Source organism: Pituophis catenifer, unplaced genomic scaffold (assembly GCF_029215685.1).
Source record: "Pituophis catenifer annectens isolate HBS135680 unplaced genomic scaffold, rPitCat1.0.hap2 SCAF_13, whole genome shotgun sequence".
Lineage (NCBI taxonomy): Eukaryota > Metazoa > Chordata > Lepidosauria > Squamata > Colubridae > Pituophis > Pituophis catenifer.
Window position 1 is genome coordinate 1438491 of NW_027256893.1, and position 27721 is coordinate 1466211.

A 27721-nucleotide genomic window follows, 5' to 3' on the forward strand; every position below is an offset into this window, starting at 1 on the left:
ATGACTGCCCTGTCTCTTCTTTAAAAGCTCCCACAGCTTTTGGAGGGAAGCCATCCGCTGGTTAATTGTTCTCACTGTCAGGAAAATTCTTCTTGCTTTTAGGTTGCTTCTCTCCTTGAGTAATTTCCCTCCATTGCTTCTTATCCTGCTTTTTGGTGGTTTGAAAAACAGGTTGATTTCCCCCCCCTCTTTGTGGCAGCCCCTCAAATACTGGAACATGTCACCCCTAATCCTTCTTTTCACTAGACTACACATACCCAATTCTTGCAACCGTTCTTTGTATGTTTTAGCTTCCACTCCACTAATCATTTTTGCTGCTCTTCCCTGCACTCTTTCCAGAGTCTCAACATCTTTTTTATAATGTGGTGACCAAAACTGGATGGAGGTTTGGTCACCACAATATAAAACTGAGTGCAATAAAGCATAAGGTAAGCTGACATTTTTCCCAGCCACCTTGCTTAAAAATAGTCATTGGCTTCACAAAGCTTTCAAAAAGAAGGGGCTGGAGGAAGCTTTGTGTACTGGTTCCTCCTCATTGGCATGTTCAAATGCGACCCACCAACCTTTCATCCAGTAAAACCGCATCAAATTGTACCACACCAAACTGTCGCTTTGGGCAGAAAATGCGACTTCATCCTTGAGACAAGAAAGGATGACTTTAAGCTGCTCCAGGGGTGGGCAGGATGAGATGGACATCATGAGACCACCGGAGAAGAAAGGTGTGCCTGACTGGATGCCGATGGTCTTAAGAGAAAGCAATCTTATGCATGACCCGACCTTTAATTCACAACAGTAGCAAAAGACAAGTTGCTGGGCAGGTGGGAAAAGTGGGTGGAACACCCAAGTCGGTCTCTTTTGACATTTCCATCAAAGTTAATCTATCCCTGACAAGTGTTAAGGAAATTGGACCTGGTGGGGGGGGGGGTGTAAAAAAAAATCATAGTGTATTTCAAATACAAATTCTGTAGGTGGGAGGGGCAGATATGGCGGGAGCAGGGGGCCACATCATCCTACGGGAGTGCGTCCTCGTTGTTTACAAGCGGTGGCGCGCTCCGACCCTCAAAGCTCTTCTCGTTCCCCAGGTTGTAGGGAACCTCGGGCCCCAGGCCTTCGGCTGATGCTGTGCAATGCCAGGTCCGTGGTAAATAAAGCCCCCCTCATTTGTGATCTTATTCAGGAGGGGGGTGCGGACCTGGCGGGTATTACGGAGACCTGGTTGGGCCAGGAAGGGGGAGCCCCCCTTGTTGATATGTGCCCACCAGGTTTCCGTGCTTTCCATCAGCCAAGGTCTCAGGGGAGGGGTGGAGGGGTGGCGGTTGTTATTAACGAGGGTCTTGGACCAAGGGAGGCCACTGTTCCTCAGACGGCTGGATGTGAGTCCCTTCTTGTGAAGTGGGGTCATAGGGTGCAGTTGGGCTTGCTAGTCACGTACCTGGCTCCCTGCCATGTGGCAGCAGCCCTGCCTGAGCTGCTTGATGTTATAGCCGCGGTGGCTGTTGACACCCCCAGGCTTATGGTCATGGGGGATTTTAACCTGTCATCAGTTGGCGAGACATCTGAGGTGGCTCGGGAGTTCATGGCTTCCATGACGGCTATGGACCTGACCCAGTTAATTTATGGCTCTACTCACATGGGGGGACACACACTGGACCTTGTTTTTGTCTCTGGACAGTGGTTGAGTGATCTCGAGATAGGGGATATAGTGATTGAACCCTTGTCATGGTCAGATCACTCCCTCCTTCGCCTGGACCTTCGAACCGCCACACCCCGCCGCAGGGAGGCGGAACCGACCAGGTGGTTCCGCCCCAGGCGCCTGATGGATCCTGAGAGATTCCAGATGGAGCTTGGGCCATTTCCTGAGGTTCTAGCACACGACTCGGCTGAGGACTTAGTGGCCGCCTGGGATAGGGCGGCGGCTGATGCTTTAGACCGAGTCGTGCCTTTGCAGCCTCTGACCCGGCGCCGGTCTCACCTGGCTCCTTGGTATACTGAGGAGCTGAGGGAGATGAAGTGCCAGAAAAGACGCCTAGAGAGCAGTTGGAGGGCTAGTCGTTCTGAATCCGACCGAACACTGGTAAGATCTCATATTAAGAATTACCTAGTGGCGATAAGAGTAGAGAAGAGTAACTACTTTTCTACTCTTATTGCGTCATCAGATAATCGCCCAGCCGCCCTGTTTAGGGTGACCCGCTCTCTGCTCCATCAAGAGACGCGGGAAGACCCCTTGGAGGGTAGAGCTGAGGATTTTGTACAATATCTGTATGACAAAATTGCTCAGATTCGTGAACAGCTAGACTCTGACTGGATTGATCCAGAGGAGATGACAGGGGCAGGTCCTGAGAATATTATTTGGGAAGAGTTTGATCCTGTGACTCCCGAAAGCGTGGACAGGATACTGAACAGACTAAAGGCGACCACATGTTTATTGGACCCGTGTCCATCCTGGTTGGTACTGGCCTCCCAGGAGGTGACACGAGGCTGGCTCCAGGAGATTATAAATGCTTCTTTGAGTGAGGGTGTCTTTCCCACCGTCTTGAAAGAGGCGGTGGTGAGGCCCCTCCTCAAGAAGCCCTCCCTGGATCCAGCTGTATTAGCAAATTATCGTCCTGTCTCCAACCTTCGCTTTGTTGCAAAGGTTGTTGAGAGTGTGGTTGCACGACAACTGCCTCAGTACCTGGATGAATCGAATTATCTAGATCCGTTCCAGTCGGGATTCAGGCCCGGGTACAGCACAGAGACAGCATTGGTCGCATTGGTTGATGATCTCTGGAGGGCTCGAGACAGGGGTTGCTCCTCAGTCCTTGTCCTATTAGACCTCTCAGCGGCTTTTGATACCATCGATCATGATATCATGCTGCACCGGTTGGAAGGGTTGGGGGTGGGGGGCACTGTTCTACAGTGGTTCTCCTCCTTTCTCTCTGACCGGTCGCAGTCTGTGTTGACAGGGGGGCAGAGGTCGACCCCGAGGCCCCTTATATGTGGGGTGCCACAAGGATCGGTCCTCTCGCCCCTTCTATTCAACATTTATGTGAAGCCGCTGGGTGAGATCATCCGTGGTTTTGGGGTGAAGTACCATCAGTACGCTGATGACACCCAGCTGTATATCTCCACCCCAGACCACCCCAATGATGCTCTCGAGGTGATGTCCCGGTGCCTGGAGGCCGTACGGATCTGGATGGGGAGGAACAAACTCAGACTCAACCCATCCAAGACCGAGTGGCTGTGGTTTCCGTCGTCCCGATATAGTCAGTTGGCGCCATCTCTGACTATTGGGGGCGAGTCGTTGGCCCCCACAGATGGGGTTCGCAACTTGGGCATCCTCCTGGACTCACGGCTGTCTTTTGAAGAGCATATGACGGCCGTAGCCAGGAGGACTTTTTATCAGGTTCGCCTGATTCGCCAGTTGCATCCCTTTCTGGATCGGGATTCGTTACGCACGGTCACTCACACCCTTGTCACCTCACGCCTGGATTATTGTAATGCTCTCTACATGGGGCTCCCCTTGAGAAGCACCCGAAGGCTCCAACTGGTCCAGAATGCGGCCGCGCGGGTGGTAATGGGAGCAATGTGGCGCTCTCATGTAACCCCCCTCCTGCGCGAGCTGCACTGGCTCCCAGTGGTCTTCCGGGTGCGCTTCAAGGTTTTGGTTACTATCTTTAGAGCGCTCCATGGCTCAGGACCTGGGTACTTACGAGACCGCCTCCTGCCACCAATAGCCTCTCACCGACCAGTTCGCTCCCATAGAGAGGGACTCCTCAGGGTGCCGTCGGCCAAACAATGTCGACTGACGGTCCCCAGGGGGAGAGCCTTTTCTGTGGGGGCACCTACCATCTGGAACGGGCTTCCCCCGGAGTTACGAAACATCCAAGACTTACGCATTTTCCGCCGAGCCCTGAAAACATTTCTATTCCAACAAGCTGGTCTGGCCTAACTCTCCCTTTTTAATTGGCTTTTAAACTGTCTTTTAAATTGGGTTTTAAACCTCTTTAGATAAATTTGGATGTTTTTTAATCTTTGAGCCTAAATTACTTAATCTGTTTCTTAATAGTTTTTAACTTCTATATGTATTTGTATTTATTATGGCTGTTCACCGCCCTGAGTCCTTCGGGAGTAGGGCGGTATACAAATATGAAAAATAAAATAAATAAATAAATAAATAAATAAATAAATAAATAAATAAATAAATACTGCATACTGAATGGAAAAATGACTGTGATGACAACATGTGAAAAGAAGTATGCAGTAGCTGCTCTAGTTCTACTGGTTCCCAAGAAAGCCAGCCAAGCCTTCTACAGCGGTCAGGCCCTTGAGGTCTTACGGGGGATGTATTGCATTATCGATGGCTCACGCTGAGATACCCTCCAGGCAGGCAGGGGCCTTTGCTCTTTTGGGCATAAATGCATTCCCCTGCATCTCAAAAAAGGGCTGGGTGGGGCTGGAAGGATAAAAAAAAGGGGGGTGGGGGAGCCAAGCCTTGAATGGCTTGGGATGGAAAGAATGGCAGAGCTATGAATTGAGCAATGGCCTGGCTGGGGTGGGGGCTGCCATCCAGAACCAGCTTTTCCAGTTCAGTCACTGGGAGTAGCACCAGGGCCTCGAGGAGTGGAGACACTGGCTCACCTGCAGAGATGGCTGCTTCTTGCCAGCAAAGTGTTCCCCCCTTAGAAGTGCTGCCGGGGGTGGGGAGGGGAGGGTTACAATTGCCTGCCAGAGTCCCTTTGCCCAGGTTAACCCCTGAGATCCCAAAGCGCTCCTGATGCCAACAGGCACATTTTTGTATTGTGTATGTTCAAGGTGCCTGCAAGACTTGGGATGGCTGGATGCTTTAAAGAAGATCATGAATATAACGCTACCCAACCTGACGGTCTCTGAAGATTGCCTCTACCTGAACATTTTCACTCCAGATATGAAGGCTAAATTGCCTGTAGGTAAAATTGTAAAATCAGTTTCCTTTCTCTTAGCTTTTCTTGCATGCCACACATTCCTTGAGGCACCTAACCCCAACTAAATTGGAAAATTCAATCTAAGTCGGTCGCCAGAATCAGAGATTTTGTCTTCCGAGCTTTCAGACTCATGCTGGAGCCAATTTTTCTCTAGCAGACTGTGCTTTTCTCTGTGTAGTATTTTTAGTGCCTGTTGTATGCAGCTTTTTAGATGGTGATTGGGGTGTGTTGATGGCTTGGGTTTAAATCATTAACAGTCGTTTGCTTGTGCTGCCCAGCCATTGCCTTTTAAGTACTTGACAGGCTGGTGGTAAATCGGCACTCCTGTTGACTGATGAGGGGCTTGTTTCTCAGGCTTCAATAATTTCCTGGCTGTTTTTGTGCCTCCTGGTCCAACAATCTCAGTAGCTGCAAAATTGAATGTGTGTCCTTGTTCATTGCAGTGTGAGGCTACCAATGAGTTCGGGTCTCCCTGTCTGACCGCTCCCTTGTGTTCTTGCAATCTGGTGGTTAGCTTCCTGTCTGTCCTACATAGTCATAGGGCAGTGGTGAAATCCAAATTCCGGTTCTGTGGGCATGGTATGGCTTGGTGGGCATGGCTTGGTGGGCATGGCAGGGGAAGGATACTGCAAAATCTCCATTTCCTCCCCACTCCTGGGAGAAGGATATTGCAAAATCTCCATTCCCACCCCACTCTGGGGCCAACCAAAGGTGGTATTTTCTGGTTGTCCAAACTACTCAAAATTTCCACTACCGGTTCTCCGAACTGTTCAAAATTTCTGCTACTGGTTCTCCAGAACCTGTCAGAACCTGCTGGATTTCACCCCTGTCATAGGGGCAATCCACTCAGGGGATTCGATAGATTACTTTGGAAGTATCTCCCACAAAGCAATCTTTACAATGCATAATTTGTTCCCCTATGGTAGCCTCTGGGCGATGTGAGATGACCACTTGCAGATCACAGAAGCTGCGTTCTATAGCTTCCGAAATGTTTTTGATTATGGCAGGGCATGCCATATGGTTGGTCTTGTACCTTGTTTCTTCCTTTCTCTCCCAACTGTGTTGTGCAGATATGTTGTGACAAATGATTGTGGGCATTCATTCTTCTTGAATTGTTCATGTAGTACCTGCTCTCCAGTTGTTTGGCTCGCTGGCTATTACAGCGGGTTCTCTAGTAAAGTATTGTAGAATTCTCTACAAAAAGGACCTTGCATAGGTCTTTGGGGATTCAAGATATTGTAAGATGGAGTGCAGTATTTCTGCAGCCGATCAGCTGCCGATCTATTTGGACAGTAGGCTGATTGCAAAGGGTCTAGCAGTGGATTCATGATGGCTTTCAGGTGGGCCAGCACTAGCCTTTCAAAGGTTTTCATAACATCAGGACATCAAAGTCATCACTCTGCAATCATTCAACTCCTTGATGGAGGGTTTCTTGGACACTGGAATGATAGTAGAGTGTTTGAAATAAGAAAGGACATAACATGTCTCCAGTGATTGATTAAAGATGCAGGTGAAGATGGGGGCCAGTTGATCAGCACAGACTTTCAAGCAAGAGGGAATTATCCTGCCTGGCCCTGGTGCTTTACACCTTTTTGTCTGTGAAACAGATCTCACACATCATTTTTTGTGATACACCAGGCTCAGAGGGATGGAGTTGGGTGTAGGAGACTTAACTGTTGTTGGCATATCTGAGGTGGAGACGGTAGCGATAGTTGACAGTGATCTTCTCTCAAACCTGCAGTAGAACACATTCAGGTCATCTGCCAGTTGCCAATTCTCTTCCGCAAGGGAGGGAAGTCTGCTGCAGCTAGTTATATTTTTCAGGCTTTTCCACACTTGTGGCTCATTTGTGGAGAGCTGATTCCTCAGCTTTTCAAGAGGAGTTTCTCTGATCTCCTTTGTTAATACATTCCTGGTCTGTTTGCACAGCATTCTGTCTCCTTTCCTGTAGACTTTGGCCTAGCGTGGATGTTTGAGCTTAGCTGTGAACCAAAGTTTATTATTATTGTTAGATATTGACAACTCAGGTTTTCCCTCTGGTCCGTTGTTTGAGCGGGAAGAATACTAAAACGTGATTGGCTGAAATCCCTGACAGCTCCCTATAAAAGGGCTGTCAGAGAGGCAGGCTGCTGGATTGTATAGAGTTGCCAAATAAAGAGCTGTTGTCTGAAGCCTGTTCCCAGTCTCTTCAATCTACCTACTCAAGAATTATGTAGATCCATAAAGTTTTGGCCTGCATACACAAGTCCTCCTAAAAACTAACGTAGAATGTCACGGTGTCAGTGAGTTAATCCAAGTCTGCTGAGGCAGCCTCAAAAATGTTCCAGTCTGTGCAGTCGAGGCAAGCCTGTAGCTTTAATTTGCCTCTTTAGTCCTAGTTTTCACTGTTTCAACTGTTTTGTGATTATAAGTCTTTGCCTGTAAACAGGTATGAGGTAAATCATGCCATGATCAGAGTGCCCAGGGGTGAAATGTAAAATTTGTTACTACCGGTTCTGTGGGCGTGGCTTGGTGGTGGGGTAATGTGACTGGGTGGGCGTGGCTAACTTTTTTTTTCTTTTAAAAGCAATTTTTCTACAACCTTAAGAGGTTGCAGAAAAAAATGCTTTTAGAAGCTTCTGACGATCAGGCAAGTCAGCTGGGATTGCCAGAGGCTTTTAAAGACATTTTTTTTCCCTACAACTTCTTTGGCCAAAGGGGTTGCAGAAAAAAATGCTTTTAAAAGCCTCTGATGATCCCAGCTGAGCCGCGCGATCATCAGAGGCTTTTTTTTTTTACTTTTAAAAGCATTTTTTCGGCCGAAGAGGTTGTAGAAAAAAATGCTTTTAAAAGTAAAAAAAACAGCCTCTGATGATTGCGCAGCTCAGCTGGCCATGGGGGAGGGGGCACGCAGGGATTTTTGCTACCAGTTCTCCGAACCACCCGCCACCATCGCTACCGGATCGGGCGATCCAGTCCGAACTGGGAGCATTTCTCCCCTGAGAATGGCCCACAGCTGCTCTTGGTAGGGAGCGATAGGCATTGTGTTGAGCAGCAGTGGTCTAAAACATTTGTGCCTCTGGTAAGGCAGCTGACATGCTGAGTGCACCTTGGCAGCTCCTGGCTTAGGTTAGCACTACTGAAATCACCTGATACAATGAGTAGGGAGTCTGGATATCTCTGTTCAGCCCACAGGATTTGGTCAGTTAAGGTTTGCAGTGCCTTGTTTATGCAAGCTTGTATATAGACCCCAGCCAGGATGAATGAAGAAAACTGTCCAGAGGGAGGGGGGCTGTAGTAGGATATGCAATTTAAATAATAGTATTTCTAAGTCCACATCACAAAATTTCTTTACTGTAGCGACGTTTATATGCCATTGGTTGTTAATAAAAAAGCAGATATCTCCTCCTTTCTTTTTACTGGAAGTTTCTGCAATGTTATCTGCTCTTTGAATCTGAAATCCTGTGATTAGCAAGCAGCTATTATTAATTGAATCATTCTGTCATGTTTCAGTGAAGCAGAGGGCTGCTGAGTTGGAAAAGTCTGAGTTCCTATTTAAAAGGAGCAGTATGAAGAATAAAGTTAAGGGAAAAATCTGATTTGTTACAATTTCTCCACAATTCCCCCTTTTGTATTATATACATATGCAAGATTTATCAGTGTAGAACCCATGTTTTTCATTTTTTCAAAACAGAATTCTTTTCCTATTTTTTAGGGAAGGGAGGAAAAGAAAATGTCGGCTGATGACCCCAGGGGAGAGCATTCTCTGTGGGGGCCCCCACTCTCTGGAATGAGCTGCCCCCAGAGATTCATAGGATTCCCGACCTGCGTACCTTTCGCTGTGCCCTAAAAACATTACTATTCCAACAAGCAGGGCTGGCCTAAATAATAATAATATTTTTATTATTTTAATGGGTTGTTTTATTAGAATTTTTGACCAATTGATTTAATTGTTTTAAATTGATTTTAATGTTTATATTGTCATTGTTTTATTTCTGGCTGTACACCGCCCTGAGTCCTTCGGGAGAAGGACGGTATAGAAATTTAATAAAATAAATAAAAGAGAAGGGGAAAGGAGGTTTCTCTCTACCTTGCTCTGCTGGCTAGGCAAACCAAGTTGGGATTGGTCAGAGCTCTTACAGTTCACAGGCCATGTCTGGCTCCCTTTCAACTATTTTATTCTGTTATTCCCATTAAACATAGGTTTCTAGTTAAATAATTAACCCATTAATCAATTGAATGTTGGCACAGAGATGAAACAATTAAAATTTTGCCAAATCAATAACTTCAGCGATGGCCAATTTTCTGATCTATTTTCTAGGTGATGGTTTGGCTTCCTGGAGGTGGCCTGGTCATTGGCGGGGCTTCGCTCTACGACGGATCAGCCTTGTCCGCTTATGGAAATGTGGTGGTAGTCGTGGTTCAGTACCGACTGGGGATTCTTGGATTCCTCAGGTAAAATAAGTTGTAAGACCTAAGAAAATATCCCAAATTGCATCCAGTCAGCCCATTTCCTGTACTCGGGCACAGGCAGCTTAGCTGACTTTTATAGTTTGCAAATGCCTGCAGAATAAAGCCCATACAAGTAATTCTAAAGCAGCTGTCTATTCCACCATTAATCTACATATAACAAAGGCAGCTTTCAAAAAATGTCCCATGATTGGCACCTGGGAACTTATCTGAAACTGCCGAAAGCAGAGTGGTGGTTTAGAGCTTAGAAAACAGTTATGTGGAATTTAGAACATGTGCATATCCCATTTACCTGTTTTATTTTGATTCATTTTTCATATCATTGTGGATTTACTATATGAAATGAAATTTATTGTGTGAATGATTTTGTGGTCTCTCTCTAATATTTTAGTCATTCTTATTTAAGTCATCCTGGTCATGATTTGAAGAGAGGAGCTTAAATCTATGTAAATAAAAGAGTAATGTGAAAATGGAAAAAACAAACACCAAGAGTGGTTTGCATAGATGAGCATTGTGAACAGAAAAGAGTGAGGGGAAAATAGAGAATCTAACAGGCAGGAATCCATTTTCAGAAGGGAAAGCAGTAGGATAGAATGAGGATTAAATTTTGGAACAGGATAAACTGCAGGCTGTTACCAAGAAAAGGGGAAGACAATTTTGTTCTGAAGTCATTCACTATATTTCTGTAGAAAAGGTTCCTCAACATTCAGAATTTCTGGTAGCGTTTTTTTCAGTTAACATATTTTATTGAAAAGCCTGAGCTTTTTTACTGCTCATGATACCTTTTAATAAAATACGTTAGAAAAGGTGCTGGTCAGGGCTGCCTCTACCCAATTCCTGGGAAAGAAAAACCCTTGGCTCTACAGAATAGAGAAAATGTACTTTTACTAGGAAAGAAGTGAATACAGCTAAGTCAGGCAAGATCTGAAGCAAAAACGTGCAAAGCATCAAATTGAAATAAACCTAGAATCCCCACCCCTCCCCGTAGCTAGGCAACCAGAGTTCAATCATTGGCCAGAAGATGTTTTGGGAAAGTCTCTGATTCAGCTGCATTGTTGCTCCCTTCTGCATGCCGAAGCTAGAAGAATTGGCCTTGAAGATGATAAGCAAAGTCCAGGCTGGCAGTTGCAAAGCTTTACAAAAAATTTCTACTGTCTCTTCCTGCATGCTTCCCCCCCCGAGTGCTCATAGCTCACCCCGCCTCCCCCATTTCCATGGCAGCTGGCAAGCAATCTAGATCATTCATCCAGAAAATAATAATAATAATAATAATAATAATAATAATAATAATAATTAATAATAATAATAGCAACAACTAACAAAATACCATGATCTGCAAATTGAAGTTGAGTGATTGTGGAGGAAGAAACCCATGGGTGTACCAATAGTAATAGGAGCCCTTGGAGCAACACCCAAAGGATATGTGGAAATTCTGAACTTCTCAGACCTGAATATCCTGACTTTGTAAAAAAATCCCTGCCTTACTCGGAACCGCCTATATACTCAGACGTTACCTTAACAGCTCTTAGACCAGGGTCAGCAACCTGCGGCTCTTTCATCCCTCTGCTGCGGCTCCTTGTTGCTCAAAATATGCATCATAACCGCCAATGTGCGACACCTGCTGGCACATGATTTATTGAGCTTTTTGACTCCTGCTAGGCCAACCATGGATAAATCCAAGAAAAGAAAAGTTTCAGAAGAAAACAGAATGTTTAATTTGACGACATATGCTAGTTTTGTGGCTGCTCAGGAAATAGTCAGGCACAGGAAGGGTTTTGTGTTTTCTTTTCTTTGGGAAACGGGTCCAAATGGTTCTTTGAGTGTTTAAGGTTGCCGACCCCTGTCTTAGGCCCTTGGTTTGGACTTGAATTGTTAAGTTTTTACCAGTCCCAAACTGTGAATCGAATTGAAGATTAAATCAATAATAACAATAACAACAACAATAATATATTTAAATGTTCAGTTGACTGAGTTTCATGTTTAATGAATAAACGTTTATTATAATAATAATAATTCAATTAGGTATTAAGAGGTGTTCCCCCTCCATCTCTTCCTCAATATTATAACTGGTTGAGAAATGCCCAGAACAAAAAACGATCCTTTTCTTGACTGGCTACTCTGAGCTGTTCTTCTTTCAGCACTGGCTCCCAAGAAGCCCTGGGAAACTGGGGGCTCCTGGACCAAGTAGCAGCCCTCCAATGGGTTCAGGAAAACATTGAGGCTTTTGGAGGAGACCCCTCCTGTGTGACCATCTTTGGAGAGTCTGCCGGAGGATTCAGTGTAGGGGCTCAGGTGGGTATGTGATGTCACAAGCAGCTGCAAGACCTTTGACAGAGTGCATCCCATTCAATCCCTTGTTTTGGGCCATGGACATTCAGAGTTAGTTTGAAAGCTTTTTACAATTTAGGGGGTGGGGGTGGTTACAGATCCAGTAAGAGACTACCCTCCAGATATCCTTATCTCATCAGAAGCTCTGCTTCTGTTTAATTTTCTTGTGTCGTTCACTGCTTGATCTCTACTTCTCCAGCTTCCTTTGCTCTTGGCTTTAAAGCTTTTTGTATCTCTTGGGTAAGGTCTGCCTCTGATGCTTTCTATTCAGATCAATAATATGTACAGATACAGATTATTATTAATAATAATCAGATTAATAATATGTACAGGTACAAATTAGGTGGAATCTGGGTCATTAGCAGTAACTGTGAGAGGGATCTTGGAATCCTAGTGGAGAATGACTTAAATATGAGCCAACAGTGTGAGGCAGTAGCCAAAAAAGCCAATGCAATCCTAGGTTGCATTAATAGAGGGAGAGAATCAAGATCACATGAAGTATTAGTACCATTTAATAAAGCCTTAGTAAGGCCACTCTTGTAGTACTGCATCCAGTTTTGGTCACCATATTATAAAAAAGATGTTGAGACTCTGGAGAGAGTGCAGAAAAGAGCCTCAAAGATGATGAGGGGGCTGGAGGCTAAAACATATGAAGGACGGTTGCAGGAATTGGGCATGGCTAGTCTAGTGAAAGGGAGGACCAGGGGAGACAGGCTATCAGTCAAAAATTTGAGAGGCTGCCACAAAGACCAGGGAGTCAACCTGTTCTCCAAATCAGTACAAGAAGTAAAGGGGGGAAGATCATGAAAGAAAGATCCAACCTGGAACTAAGGAGAAACTTTCTGACAGTGAGAACAATCAACCCATGGAACAGAAGTTGCCTTCAGACGTTGTGGGTGCTCCGTCACTGGAGGATTTTAAGAAGAGACTGGACAGCTATTTGTCCAGAATGGTGCAGGGTGCCCTGCTTGTGCACAGGGTTGGACTAGAAGATTTCTGAAGGTCCTTCCAACTCTGTTATTCTGTTCTATTAAGTTGGATTTTACCAGTTTTACTTATTTATGCCTCCACCCTATGAGATGGGTTCTAGTCAGGGGTGGGTTCTACTTACCTTTACTACTGGTTCGCATCGCGCCTGTGCGCAGATCACCTATGATGACGTCCGGGTCAGTGGGCGGAGCCTCCCGCCGGTTTTATTACCGGTTCTTGCGTACCGGTTCGAACTGGGGCAACCCACCACTGGTTCTAGTACATGAATGAATAAACACCAATAAGTTCCTGTACTCAGGATTGCTTCATAACTGGCTGGGTTTGCACAAGATAAGTGACTTGAGTGGGAAACTAGCCTGACTCCTGCAGGACGCAGAACTCCATGTTGTGGCTAAACCACAAAAACCCTAAGCAGCGTTACAACTAAACAAGCGCAGAAGGTTGAGGACGCAGCTGCTTCGTTGATTAAACCCATTGTGCAAATTAGAACCATCAGAGAAAACTCTGGCTGCAAAACTCTGGAGAGAGACTGGAGGGTATAAATAAGGTTTCTGATCAGCTGGCAGCAACCCAGACCCTGAATTGGTGGTCTTGGCAAACTGCTTTTTCAAAAATCTCAAAATTGAAGCAGATATTGAAATGCTCTTGAATTACAAGACTCTTGTGATGTGCCTCATTTTATCTATGCAACTCTGCTGTTTAAGCCAACTCTGGCCAAACTTCAGGATTAAAGTTTAGGAAAACTTTTCTACCTCCTTTAACTGGCTTTACTCTGGATAATAACAGAGCATTTTTAAAAAGCACACCACCTCACAGACTTCCGTGCCCAATTCCATTGGCACCACAGCTCCAGAGGTGATCTGCATTTTTAATGTTCTCCAAGTTCCTTATTCAAGAGAAGTTTGATATATTATTATTAAGGCCCTTTCAAAAGGTGATGGAATATTATGTCCTTTTCTGCTTGTCTGTGCGGGTAGATTTTATCTCCCTTGTCCAAGGGTTTGTTTCACAGAGCGATCTCTGAGAGTGGAACTGTCCAGCTCCCCGGCTTCTTCATCCAGCATCCAGAAGTCCTTGCTCAGGTAAGTAACCATTGTCTGAGAACTGCAGGCTGGTACCGCAATATTCACCTGGCTTTTTTTTTTTTTACTGTAAATAAAAGCGAGCCATGGAACTGTTAAAACTGGGAAAGAGATAACAGATCAGGCATATGCCAAATAGCCATCAAAATGGTTTGGGTTCAAGGAGTAAATTAGTCCAAAAGCAGTAGGAAAGGACAAATCCCAACCACACCCGCAGACCCTGTGCCTATAAATCTCCTGCATTTTGATTGCTGCCCAGCTGCCAGGCGCTATGGGGGCCTCAGCCTCTCCCCCACATCTCTAGAAGCAGAGAGACATATCCTGCTCACATGAGACCCACCAGTGATTACAGGCACCTGGGGCAGCTCTAGGGGTATGTATGGGGAGGGGGGAGTTGTCACTTTTTTTGAACACCCCCTTCCCCAGGTATACCCTCAGGCCCTGCTTTTGTAGGAAGTCCAAGCTACTGGATGTGGAAGTTCAGAAAAGGCAAAATTAGGATTAAATTCTGCAAGCAGGGCCACAGCTTTGTATCCCTGTTTGATAAATATAAATTGTACTTCATTTAAATTGCATATTTTTTCCACCTTGAAGAAAGTGGCATCTGCTGCCAACTGTGAGACTACCAGTCCTGCCATGCTGCTCTGCTTACGGAACAAGACTGAAGGAGAACTGAATTCATTGATTTCCAGGTTGCTTCCGGTAAGAAATGGAAGGTATACAATTCTCCATTCTACTGACAGGATGTTCATCCACTAAAAGTCAGAATCTAACGAATAGAAAGCAGCCATCATTGAGTGCAAATGTAAGGCCCTGCCTCAGCTGTCTTCTCAGGAACGCATGACTCTTGAAACAGATGGTATTTCAAAAGGAGCTTTTACTGAGAGAAGTGGTTGCAGAGAAGTCAGGCAGAGTCTGAAGATTCCCGTGCAAAGCATTAAGCTAATTTCCCCTGTTCAACCCCCACCCAGAGCCCCATGTCCACCAGTAGCCAATACGATGCCGCAAAGGTGTTATGAGAACTCCGAGGTGGGATAGTGATAACAGGTCGGCCTTGAGTAACAGGCTGGAACCGGCTATTGCTGGAGAGCTGAAGAAAGAATAGCCCTTTCTTTTAAGATGAGTTTTGGGTCCTAGAAGATCAGCTTGTGCACCGTGTCTGCCTCCCCACTCTCCTGCCTGTAATGAGGTTGAGCAACAATCAGAGGGATGAAATCGTGATCCCTTGAGAGAGCAGGAGAGATGCAGAGCTCAAAGGCAACATAATACCTGGGATGGGTCTTTGGGCTCAGATCACAACTCTAGCTCTTAACCTGTACAGAGGCAGGCAGGCAGGCAGACATTGATTGATTGATTGATTGATTGATTGATTGATTGATTGATTGATTTTTCCTATTTCCTAACCACCCATCTCCCTCAGAGATTGCAGAAGTTTATATTTTCTTTATTTTTGTTGAGCCTCAAAGTGAACATTTCTGTACCTTCCAGTTTTGCATTATTGTAACTTTTTTTCCGCAGGAACTTCACCTTATCCCTGCAGTTGTTGATGGAGAATTCATTCTAAAAGCACCAGAGGAATTATTGGCCTCCAAGGAGCTTCATGCCGTCCCATATTTAATTGGGGTGAATAATAATGAATACGGATGGCTCCTCTATGGCGTAAGTTTTTTGTGATTCACAAAATACTTTACTCCCCGATAAGTAACTCTAAGAGAGATCATCTTGGGAATATTTTGCAAATAGCCTAGCAACCTTGTCCTTCCTACTTTCGGCACTTCCAGTTCTTCTTAAATAGTCTTGATTGAGAAGGAGAGAGCCAGTGTGTGGATGTGGGTGGGTGTGTGGGTGGGTGTTTTTAATGCATCCCCCTATGAAAAAAAGGAGAATATGATCTCCCTGATGGGAAAAGAATGAGGGTGAAGCTGCCAGGGTGAAGTAGAGGCTACTGGCTGCAGCCTGACTGCATTTTGTGAGTTTTGCTGAGATGTTCCTCTCTTCTGGGCAGTTGGCCAACTCTTTCCAATGCACTGTGGGAAAATTAAGTCACAATGGGTTTTGTTGGACTGATGAAATGTCCCTTTAACTCAGAAAAGATCTCCATGTAGGCTCCTGTAGGCTATTGATATCTGCAGCATATTTAATAAGCATTCACTTATTAGGTTATTAGACATTTGTCTCAGAGCAGAGCATATATACCTAGAAATAAGCCAAAATAGATAAAATGTATAATGGGGGAATTCTTTATTAGGTGCTTTAATCCTAATATTACCAGTACAATAATTGCAAAGCCTCAGATGCCTATTTTCCCAGAGTACTTGCAGATGCTATTCAAAAATTCTTTGTTCTGGTCTTCCTTGACAAGAACAGAAAAGCGTTTTAACTCTACTAATATTCAAATACATTTCAGTTTTAACTCTAATGAGCCAGACCAGATGGACTAGGAAGGTGCCTGGAATGGTTAAAGAGCTTCAGAAATTTTTAATGACTCAAGCATAGAATTATAGACTTGGATGGGACCTCAGAGGTCATCCACTCTAACCCCAAGTGTGAAAATGGTATGTCAGATAGGGGAATTGAAACAAATGCTATAAATGTTGGTGTCCAGGAAAAAAGTCATGAAAGGAAGTAATAAGTGCTGAAAAATATTGAAAACTAACAAGATGCTGGTGTAGCTGAATCAGGGGTGAAATCCAGCAGGTTCTGACAGGTTCTGGAGAACCGGTAGCGGAAATTTTGAGCAGTTTGGAGAACTGGCAAATACCACCTCTGGCTGGCCCCAGAATGGGGTGGGGATTTTGTAATATCCTTCCATCAGGAGTAAGGAGGGAATGGGGCTTTTGCAGTTTCCTTCCCCTGCCATGCCCACCAAGCCACACCACCAAGCCACGCCCACAGAACGGGTAGTAAAAAAAATTAGATTTCACCACTGAGCTGAATATAATTTATTTCTGGAGCGGCTGCCCAGTTTGTATAAGAATTGGGCTGATGCTGTTCTTATTCCTTTATAGAGAGGGAAAGAGGGAAAGATAGACTGGATGCTAAGCCTCATGGAAAAGATTTGGCCAGTGGTCCAAGAGGTGACAGTGAGCAACATCAAGGAAGGAGAGGGCAGCTCTTTTAAGTCCTGCACGGGGTGTCCAGACCAGAGGTTGACGGATCGATTGATTCGGATTTACAAAGTTCAACAAAGATGACCTGATAGAAGTAGAGGCCAAATGAAAAAAAGCCAGCGTGTCAGGTTCCAAAACCAAGACAGACCCACTGCGATTCTTCTAAGCTGTTTCCTTTATTGTTCCTCACCCATAGACGGAAATCTTGCCAAACTAAAGCAGACGATTTATATTCTGGGAACCCCAAGCAGGAGCCATCCTCACCCTCTTTCTTGCACACAGACTACAAATGCTTTGTCTCTTGCTCCCTCCCTCCTGGGAATCTGTACAATCTGCACAAGCTCCCACCCCACACCTTGCCTAAAAAGAAAACCAAAAGGAAGCCAAATAGTGAATATAGTGGGGAGACGAGGGCAGGGGATACACAGTACGTGTGTCCTGGGGCACACGTTTAGAAGCCAGCAGAGTTGGGCAGACTGCATGGGGGGGGGTGTTCTTCCAGGGACCGTGCTTAATGGAGGGGCTCCAAAGCCTGCTTGCTGTTGGTTGCCATGGGCCAGGCAGAGGGGGGAGAGCAGCCTTAGAGGGCAAGGCACTCACTGTTGGGTGGATGCATTACACTTTAGTAATGTCATGCCAAGATTCTTTATTAGCTTGTTTTACTTAAAAAAACATTCATATTTGGAGAATCATCCTCAGGCTTGTTTATAAACTGTTTTTATATGAATGGTTTTAAGTGCTTATTGCACTGTGACAAAATATGTTTTAATTCATTAATGTCTACTTACAGTTTTACCAAATAGGGTAGTAGCTCAGTTTTTATAATTTTTATAATTTGTGCCTCCTTAAAGTTCAATTCAGATTCTGAAATGTCTTTTTTGGATTTCAGTCTTCGTTGTTAAATAATTCTTCAGATACCGTAGAAGGCATGGATCGGGAAAGGATTGCAGCAGCATTGCAGCCAATCTGGGTATCAGACAAACCACTTTCTACCTCTTTCATAAAGTTCACTTTGTGTGGAATGTTAGTTGGTGGGTTGCAAATGGCTTGATTAGAAAGCTGGACCTGCTGACCCTTCAGACAGCTGGGAGGGCCCAGCCAGCCCTTCTCAACCATTGCTGACAGATTTATCCTGGTCACCATTCTTCTGCTTTCCTGTTGTTAGTTTTGTTATTTATTACTTCTTTCGCAGCTGGGTTAAACAGAATGGCTTGGCAAGCTGGGAAGCCATGAAAGTCCAATTAATTAAAATCCGTCCTCAGTGAGGTAGATTTTGTGGGACGAAGATGAATGACTATTGTGAAGGATCGAAAGGGGGAACTGCAGACCAGCTGTGTGTTTCAGCTATGATGTGTCTATTTTATATATTTTTCTTGTTAAATTAGTTGATGTTTTTGAATATTTTTATTCTAATTGGGTAATTAGTGTACTTAAAGTCTGCATTATCAAGTAGCTCAGTACTTCAGCATCCTATCAGCAATTTTTAAAAATATGTTTTTAAAATCGCTGCCATCAGGACTTCCTCCCCAAATGGCCTTGATGAGGGCTCCTGAAAGACACCCCCACCCCAGAAGGAAATCCAGGGAGAAAATGGCTGGACAAATCCAAGCCGAGCCTTGGGCAGCCTCTGGACAGCAGCGAGTCTGTCTTTGGGATTCTCGCCCAGAGCAGAGTGGGATCCAGCAGCCCAGGGTGACTGAATGATTGATGTTTTACGCTGCCTTATAAGATGACAGAGCTGTTAGCACATTTTAAATTAGAAGCAGGCTACAATATATTAAAATAATTTGATCTAAAAAGGCAGACAATTGGGAGAATGGCACAGGCTGCTCATAAGAAGCTACAAAAATTCAAAGAAATTTCAGCAATTTCCATTCCTTTTAACTGGAGCTTGCGAAATGTTTAGCTTTAAGAATAAAAATCAGAAATCAAAATAAAATGACACTGTGAAATTGCCACATGGCCACAAAGGCTGTGACTATTCTCTATGCTGGAGGGGAAATCATGTGACGGCAAAAGGCTTCTGAGGCGCCTCACCATTTGACTGCCATGTGAGACAGCAGCGACCGTGACGTGGTTGGATCTTCACTTTCCTCATTAGCTCTGCCTGTGGAAGCAGCTGCCTGGTGACCAGGGGATCAAGGGATCCTGTGGTGGTTGTAGGGCTGGCTTTTTACATCACTGTGACTTTGAACAGTTGCTAAACAAGGCAGTCAGTAAGCAAGGACTATATGTATGAATTATCATAAAGTTTTCAGTAATGAGAAATAAATATCAAAGAAAATGGTTTAAATTATAATAAAGGTTTGTAAATAAAGGAAACAAAACAACAGAATAAAAGAGTTGGAAAGGACCTTGGAGGTCTTCTAGTCCAATTCCCTGCTCAAGTAGGACACCCTAGACCAGGGGTGAAATCCAGCAGGTTCTAACAGGTTCTGAAGAACCGGTAGTGGAAATTTTAAATAGTTCTGAGAACTGGCAAATACCACCTCTGGCTGGCCCCAGAGTGGGGTTGGAATGGAGATTTTGCAATATCCTTCCCCTGCCATGCCCACCAAGCCACGCCCACTGAACTGGTAGGGAAAAATTTTGAATTTCACCCTAGACCATTTTATATAAATGGCTGCCCAGTTGTGGAGTACCCACAATTTCCAGAGGCAAGTTGATTGTTGATAGTTCACACTGTCATGAAATTTCTCCTAGGTTGCTTCTCTCCTTGATTAGTTTCCATCTTTTGCTTCTTGCCCTGCCTTCAGAGGCTTCGGAGAATAGTTGACCCCCTCCTCTTTGCGGCAGCCCCTCAAATATTAGAAGACTACCATCCTGTCACCCCTGGTCCTCCTTTTCACTAGACATACCCACTTCCTGCAACCGTTCTTCATATACAGTATTTTAGCCTCCAGCCCCCTAATGGTATTTGTTGCTCTTCTCTGCACAATATATTCTTCCTAACATAGTTAAATAGATTTGACTTAAAATCCTCTCCCAGCATCTTCTACTTGTTAGTTGGGAGCTAAAAGGTAGTTTTCATTGGAAATGGCTGCTGCATCGCTCTCTGCCACAGAACCTAGGCCCATGATCTTACATAGCAGGAGATTTTTAAAGACACACTTTCCTTAACCCTTATTGATTAGGTTAGGATGGCCAGATTCACATAGGATGAAAGAGGGTCAAGCAAACTACATTGGCATGATGAATGAGATTTGTTGGTGAAGGTTAATTAGTGTTAATGAAGTGCCAAAAGGCAAAACAATGCTCAGTGTCTCAACATATGTATTTATTTCTTGGCAGAATTACCCTCCTGAGATTATGCAGATGATATTGGATAAGTATTTGGAAGCCATTGAAGACCCTATAGAGTTCCGCAGCCAGTTTCAGAAAATGATGGAAGATGCCATCTTTGTCATACCTTCTCTTCAAACAGCAAGATACCACAGAGGCGAGTTCATGTACAAAGCCATAGGTTTTTCCTAGACTAGAAATAGAGCAGAAATAGAGCAAAGGTGAATTTAATGTCAAAAAAGGATTTGTATAAAGCCCCATTGGGCCTGGTACTACATTTTTCCCCCTGATATTGGAAAACCAAGCAATGGTCAGTTCTTGGTCTGCAGTTATAAAATCAGCCTCTTCATCTGTGAAGATATTTTTGTGTTGTGGTCCGCCAGTGGCCTGCGGAGCTGGCAGGAGAGTCAGACAGTGAGGAGTCTGGGGAGGAACATGGGCCAATCCTGGGGTCTGGGGAAGGCTCGGACGAGGGCTCTGCGTCGGAGGCAGAGATGGGGCCAGGGCCATCTGGGAGTTATGTGTGGACTCCGGAGCCTCCAGAGTCGGACATCAGCGAGGCAGAGGAACAGGGGGAGCCTGTTCCCAGTCACGCATGTGCAGAGCTGCCAGAAGGCAAGAACAGTTAAAACTAAAGGGACGATTCGGGAGTAGGGCTTGGAGAAGATTGGCCCCTCTCATAAGACATAAAAGAGGAGAAAAGGCACGTGGGCCTTTGCAGGAAGCAACTGTTGTTCGTGCTGGCTGGTTTCAAGACTGTAGCTCCGTGTTGAAACTGTGTTCCGTGTGGCCTTGCAAAGTTAACTGCCAATTAGGTCTTGGCAGCATGTCAAGAGAGATAAAGGTGGGTGCTTATCAGCCTTATCAGAAGAACTGTGGCAGACTTTTGTCGGACTTTTTACAACTATTTGGGACTCATTTGTGAATGAACAGATTGAGAATGAACAGGCTCTGAGTGAGCAGAGTTCACAGCCGTTGAAATAAAGAGAGGGTTTTGGGGACTCATTGTGTGCTTTTACTGTATCAGGAAGCCTAGGTCAGAACATTTTGGTCTCGTCAGTCCCAAAGTGCTCAGGTATAATTTGCTGATTATATGCAACAAACTAATGGAATAATAGTTTCCAAAGTTGATAATGGAGCCTTTTTTATAAATAGGCATAATTATTGACAAAGCCTAGTTTGTTGGAATTACTGAAGAGGAATCAGCTATGGTCGCAGCGAGGGCTGCAAGAATTGGTGTCAACCAATCAAGATATTTTGGAAGGATGGAGGTTTCTCTTGGTTTTTACCTGTACTCCTAATTGGTTTTTTTTCCCTGTGATTGCAACTGGTAACCAGGAGACTTAATTCAGAATTTCTATCTGCTTTTTGTGGCAAAAATAACTTAAAAATACAATTCCCAACTAACTTGAGGGTTACAAAAAATAGATTATTCTTGTCATTTTTGTCATTTTAGCCATCTTATGAGAAGCATTTTACCATTTCAGCTAGAACCAGTAGAACCAGAAATTAGAAGCAGATTGGACCATGATCCTTTTCAGATGTCAATTTTTGGTAGTATTTTTTCTGTTGCAATAAACCAGGAGGAGAAAAAAAACCATTCTGCACCTGAAGGGAGATGAGCTGAGGTAGGAAGGAAACTTTGGTGCTTGGCATTCTTCCTCAGACCAGAAGAAATTCCAAATCAAGGAGGTACAATGGGCACTTAGTCCTTCATAAACTAATCTGCTTTTGCAGATCTGGAAAAAATCAACTAGAACTGTGGATGCATTTCCAGCAGTGAATGCCTCTCTCAGTTGCAGAAAAACACTTTGGCCATAAAATACCACTTAAAACAAATATTCTTTTTAATAAGATGAATCAATCCTGGTCATAGTTAACCACTACTACAATCACAAATAACCACCAACCCACCAAATAATATCTCCGTACTCATCAAAGACGCCATCGAACATGAACAGAAACGTCCAAATGCTATTTTATTTGATCTAGATGACACCAACGAATCTGATGATATCAGTAAGGTTCGCAACATTATCAGCAACTTTCATACATCAACCATCTCTGCTGATGAAATCATCGAAATTTCCAGAGATGGCCCTGAGTTCAAGAACAACGATGGCTCGGTGGCCCAACAGTTTTGCAGAGTCGTTTGCATGAATGAGTCCAGCAAACGTAAATTCATTTATAAAATGAATTATAAAAGTAGCCTTGGTAGTACAGTGGTCTAAAGCACCCTGTTATTAAGAACAGCTGCCTGCAATTACTGCAGGTTCGAATCTCGCCAAGGCTTAAGGTTGACTCAGCCTTCCATCCTTTCTAAGGTAGGTAAATTGAGGACCCAGTTGTGGGGGCAATAAGCTGACTTTGTATAAATATACAAAAGAATGAAGGCTATTGCTTAGCGCATTGTAAGCCACCCTGAGTCTCCAGAGAAGGGCGGCATATAAATCAAATTTTTTTAAAAAAATAATAAACTCAATCGCCAAAGCCAACAAATTACGCCCACCAAGTCACGCCCACAGAACCTGTAGTAAAAAAATTTGGATTTCACCACTGCACTACGCGGCCTAAAACCATCTCTATCTATTGGGCCTGATGGATTATGTGCCTACTTCTTAAAAAAACTTTCCACTGCCATAGCAGAACCTCTAAGCATAATCTTTGAAAAATCTTTCAGGATCAGCTCCTTGCCCAAACTATGGTCACTAGCCACAGTCATCCCTATCTTCAAAAAGGGTGACCCCCGCCTAGTTGAAAATTACAGACCAATCTCTTCATGTTGTCAAAGTCATGGAATCAATCATAAACCAATCCATTACCCTCCACTTAGAGACAAACAATCTACTCTCTAACAAACAATTTGGTTTCAGAAAAAAATTGTCCTGTAATCTGCAACTCCTACATTGCAAACACATATGGACTACACAACTCGACCAGGGCAAAGCAATAGATGGAAATTACATAGACTTCTATGATTCTTTGATTCAGTGGTGCACGACAAACTACTTCTAAAACTAAAATCTTATGGCATTTCCGGATCCCTGCATAAGTGGATAGCTGTGTTCCTGTCAAACAGGCAACAAGTGGTCAAAATAGGGAGCACCTTATCAAACCCTGCACCTGTTAACAGCGGTGTCCCCCAAGGCAGTGTTTTAGGACCCACACTTTTTATACTTTACATAAATGACCTTTGCGATCGTATTATAAGCAACTGCGTTCTCTTCGCTGATGATGTAAAACTATTCAACACCACCGACAATGCTGCTGCCCTTCAAAAAGACCTTGACTATGTGTCAGAATGGTCAAACAAATGGCAACTGCAAATCTCAACCAACAAATGCTCTGTCTTACACATTGGCAAAAAAAATCAGAACACAAAATACAAGCTGGGCATACACAACCTCATAGACAACCCTCACTCTGTCAAGGACCTTGGAGTACTCATCTTTAATGATCTAAGTGCCAGAGCCCACTAACAACATTACCAAAAAGGCATTAAGAGTTGTTAACCTAATCTTGCATAGCTTCTTCTCCGGTAATATTGTACCACAAACTGGGGCATACAAAACTTTTGCTAGACCAATTCTCGAATACAGCTCATCTGTCTGGATACCGCACTGCATATCGGACATTAATACAATTGAGAGAGTCCAGAAATATTTCACGAGAAGAGTTCTCCACTCCTCTGCTCGCAACAAAATAACTTATGCCACCAGACTTGAAATTTTGGGCTTAGACAACTTAGAACTACGCCGCCATCGGTCTGACCTAAGCGTAGTACATAAAATTATCTGCCACAACATCCTACCTGTTAATGACTTCTTCAGCTTCAACCACAACAATACATGAGCACACAATAGATACAAACTTAAGGTAAACCGCTCCAAACTTGATTGCAGAAAATACAACTTCAGGAACAGAGTGGATCAATGCCTGGAATGCACTACCTGACTCTGTGGTTTCTTCCCCAGACCCCCAAAACTTTAACCTTAGTCTACTGTCAACCTTACCCCATTCCTAAGAGGTCTGTAAGGGGCGTGCATAAACGCATCTATGTGCCTACCGTCCCTGTCCTAAGGTCCCCATTTATTTGAATCCATTTCATGTATTCATAGTCATTATTTTTTATTATTTTTTTTTAATTATTCATATTTCTATGCCGCCCATTCTCCAAGGACTCTGGGCGGCTTACACCGAAGACAGTATACTAAATAGCATCTTGCCCCCAACAATCTGGGTCCTCATTTTACTCACTCGGAAGGATGGAAGGCTGAGTCAATCTTGAGCGGGTGAGATTTGATCCACTGATCTGCTGAACTAGCAGTCAGCTGAAGTAGCTGCAGTACTGCACTCTAACCACTACGCCACCTCGGTCATGTTTATACTTATATCTGTTATCTTATACATGCTTGATAAAATAAATAAAGAAAAAACAAACAAACAAACAAAAATAGTTGAATAAATCAAAGGAAAGCCAAAATTCTCTTTTTAAAAAAAAAGTTATTGTAAACACATTAAAACAAAACACAGCTATACAACATTTATATACATAAACTCTTTTTACAGCTTTTTCATAGTGATCCTTTCTTAATATTGACTATACATATTTGAACTTTATCTTATTCCATATTACTATCTATATTCTTTATTTCATCTACACTTTGCTTGATCTTTACATTTCCGTCATTCATATTATGATTTACCAATTTTCCCCCTTAATTTAAACATTTCTTTCTCTCTCCTTTATTCCTGTTTCTCATTTTTCCTATCTTCCATAGTTACTTTTACACTTCCAGCATTTCGGTGAGTTGCTGGGGAACATCTTCGCTATTCTGGCTGGAGGCAAATGCCATCTATGGAACATTTTCAACTGGTTTTCCTTGTATGCCGTTGATAATGTCAATTTCATGTTTATTTGCCACATCTTTTCCCACTTCTCTAATGCTACTGTGTGATTGACGTTCCTTGCCCATTTAATGATAGTATCTTTCACTATTTCCTCTTCCATTTTATACCATAATAAGAATTTATATATTTTACTAATTAGTTTCTGTTCCCTCCGATATACAATTTTATCTAATTCGTTTTGCCCCAATTGTACCTCGTTTGTCTTTATATCTTCTATATATTTTGATCTTATTTGTAAATACGTCCACCATTCAACTTCCCTATTCAAATTCTTGCTTCGTTTTTAATTTTCCCAAATCATTTAAAATATCCCTGTATCTAATTATCTTGGTCCAGTCTTTTAAATTTGGATGTGTTTCATTAGGCGAAATCCAGATCGGTATTTTCATATGTTGTTTTTTTATTTTAATCCAAATTGATAATAATGCATTTCTAATTATATGCCTTCTAAAATATCCATGAGTTTTATGTTTTTCACCCCATAGGAATGCATGCCATCCTACCTGTAGATTGTGTCCTTCAATTGTTAATATTCTTTTATTTCCCAACTCCATCCATTCTCTTAACCATGTTAGGCATACTGCTTGATAATAGATCTCCCATTCTGGAAGGGCTACTCCTCCTCTGTCCCTGGTATCTTGTAAAATTTTTAATCTAATTTTAGGTTTTCTCCCTTGCCATATAAATTTTGAGATCAATCTGTTTATTAAATCAAAAAAGCTTTTTTCTAATCTTATCGGTATAACCTGCAAGCGGTATAGAATTTTGGGCAGGATGTTCATTTTTATTGCAGCGACTCTTTCCATCAATTAAATTTGTAGATTTTTTCCAATTTTCCAAATCTTTTCTAATTTGCAGTATTAATTTATCATAATTATCCTTTTTGATTGAGGAACCTCTTGCAGTTAGCCAAATCCCTAGGTATTTTATTTTTTTCATTATTTGAATATTCATACTATTTTCTAATTCTATCTCTTGTTTTTTTGTAAGGTTTTTAGTTAGCAATTTAGATTTATTTTTATTAATTTTTAATCCAGCCAGTGCACCAAATTCTTCTATTTTTTTGATCAATTTAGGGCCTGATTTTAAAGGTTCCTCTATTATGAAAACCATGTCGTCTGCAAAGGCTTGTAATTTATATTCTTCATTTTTTAGCTTCAATCCTTTTATCTCTCGGTCTTCTCTAATTTTTCTTAAGAGTGGTTCCAATGACAATATAGACAGAAGTGGGGAAAGTGGGCATCCTTGTCTCACACCTTTTGTGATCTCGAATCTATCAGTCATATCTTGATTTATAATTACCTTTGCAGGTTTTTTTAATACATTTTCTCAATCATTTTTTCAAATTTTGACCCAAATTCCATTTTTTTCAATTGATGTATCATGAATCTCCAGTTTAAATTATCAAAGGCTTTTTGGGCATCAAGGAAAACCAGTGAAACTTGTTTCTCTGGGTGTACTTTATAAAACTCTTATCTATTATGGTCCGTGTGTTGTTTTTAATTTGTCGACCTGGGAGAAAACAATTTTGATCCGAATATATGTGTTTATCTAAAATAGTTTTTAACCTCTCAGTTATAATTGACATGTATATTTTATAATCTGAATTTAACAAAGAGATAGGCCTGTAATTTTGTACTGATTGCTGGTCTGAACCTTCCTTATGTATGAGCATGATTAATGCTTCTGTCCATGTTTTGGGTATGTTTGTTTGCTCTAATGCTTCGTTGTATATTTCCAGCATTAATCCTCCTATCTGTTCTTGTATACTCCTATATAACTTGACTGGTATTCCATCTGGTCCTGGTGTTTTATTGTTTTTTTGCCTTTTTATTGCTATTCCAAATTCTGTTTCAGAGATTGGTCAATTTAGTACTTCTTTCTGTTCCTCCATAAATTTACATACATTTGTTTCCTCTAGGTAATTTTTAATTTTTGCTTCTGTTGTCTCTTCCTGTGTATATAATTTAGAAAAGAAAATATGTATAATTCATTTCTTGTCTTCTCTTTTATATTGGACTTTCCTTTCTTCATCCTTCAAATGTTGTATCATTCTTTTGTCTTTTTCCTTTTTTATCTTATAAGCTAACCATCTGCTCACTATAAGCTAAGCATTTGCATGCTTAAAATAATTTTGTTTTGCCATCTTTATTTTCAATGCACTTCTTCTTGGGTTATTAAATTTAGTTTATGTTTAATTATTCTCTGTTCCTCTTTTACTTTTTTATTTTGGGGATCTTTCTGTAGGTCTTCTTCTAATTTTTTAAGTTCTTCCTGAAGTTTTTCTTGCTGGGACCTTTTCTCTCTCCTTTTCTTTGCAATCTTCAACCCTCTAATATACGGTTTTAATGTATCCCAATGGTTTTGAATTGACGTGTCTTCTTTTTTATTTACACTTAGGAAAATCTCTAGCTCTTTTCCCAACAATTGCTTATATTCTTTCTCTTTACATATGTTTTGATTTAGCGTCCATCTTTTGTATCTTTTTTGCCCTTTCCAGTATATAATTATCGGGTTATGATCAGCCCATTCATTTATTCCTATTTCTATTTTTTCTAATTCTGATTGTAATTGTGCTGCCATCCAGGCCATATCATTCCTAGACCATGATTGATGCGGATGAGAG

General features: G+C 42.7%; 1 protein-coding gene across 2 annotated transcripts in view; it reads left to right on the forward strand.

Annotated features, from left to right (window-relative positions):
• Positions 1-27721, forward strand: part of LOC139323381 (fatty acyl-CoA hydrolase precursor, medium chain-like) — a 35473-nt gene that overhangs the window by 2740 nt on the left and 5012 nt on the right. For both annotated transcript variants that reach the window (XM_070952706.1, XM_070952707.1), the window contains 8 exons: positions 4795-4924; positions 9244-9377; positions 11531-11684; positions 13688-13792; positions 14387-14494; positions 15311-15451; positions 17792-17872; positions 20194-20341. In XM_070952706.1, coding sequence (XP_070808807.1) covers positions 4795-4924; positions 9244-9377; positions 11531-11684; positions 13688-13792; positions 14387-14494; positions 15311-15451; positions 17792-17872; positions 20194-20341 — 1001 coding nt within the window. The remainder of the gene's footprint in view (positions 1-4794; positions 4925-9243; positions 9378-11530; positions 11685-13687; positions 13793-14386; positions 14495-15310; positions 15452-17791; positions 17873-20193; positions 20342-27721) is intronic.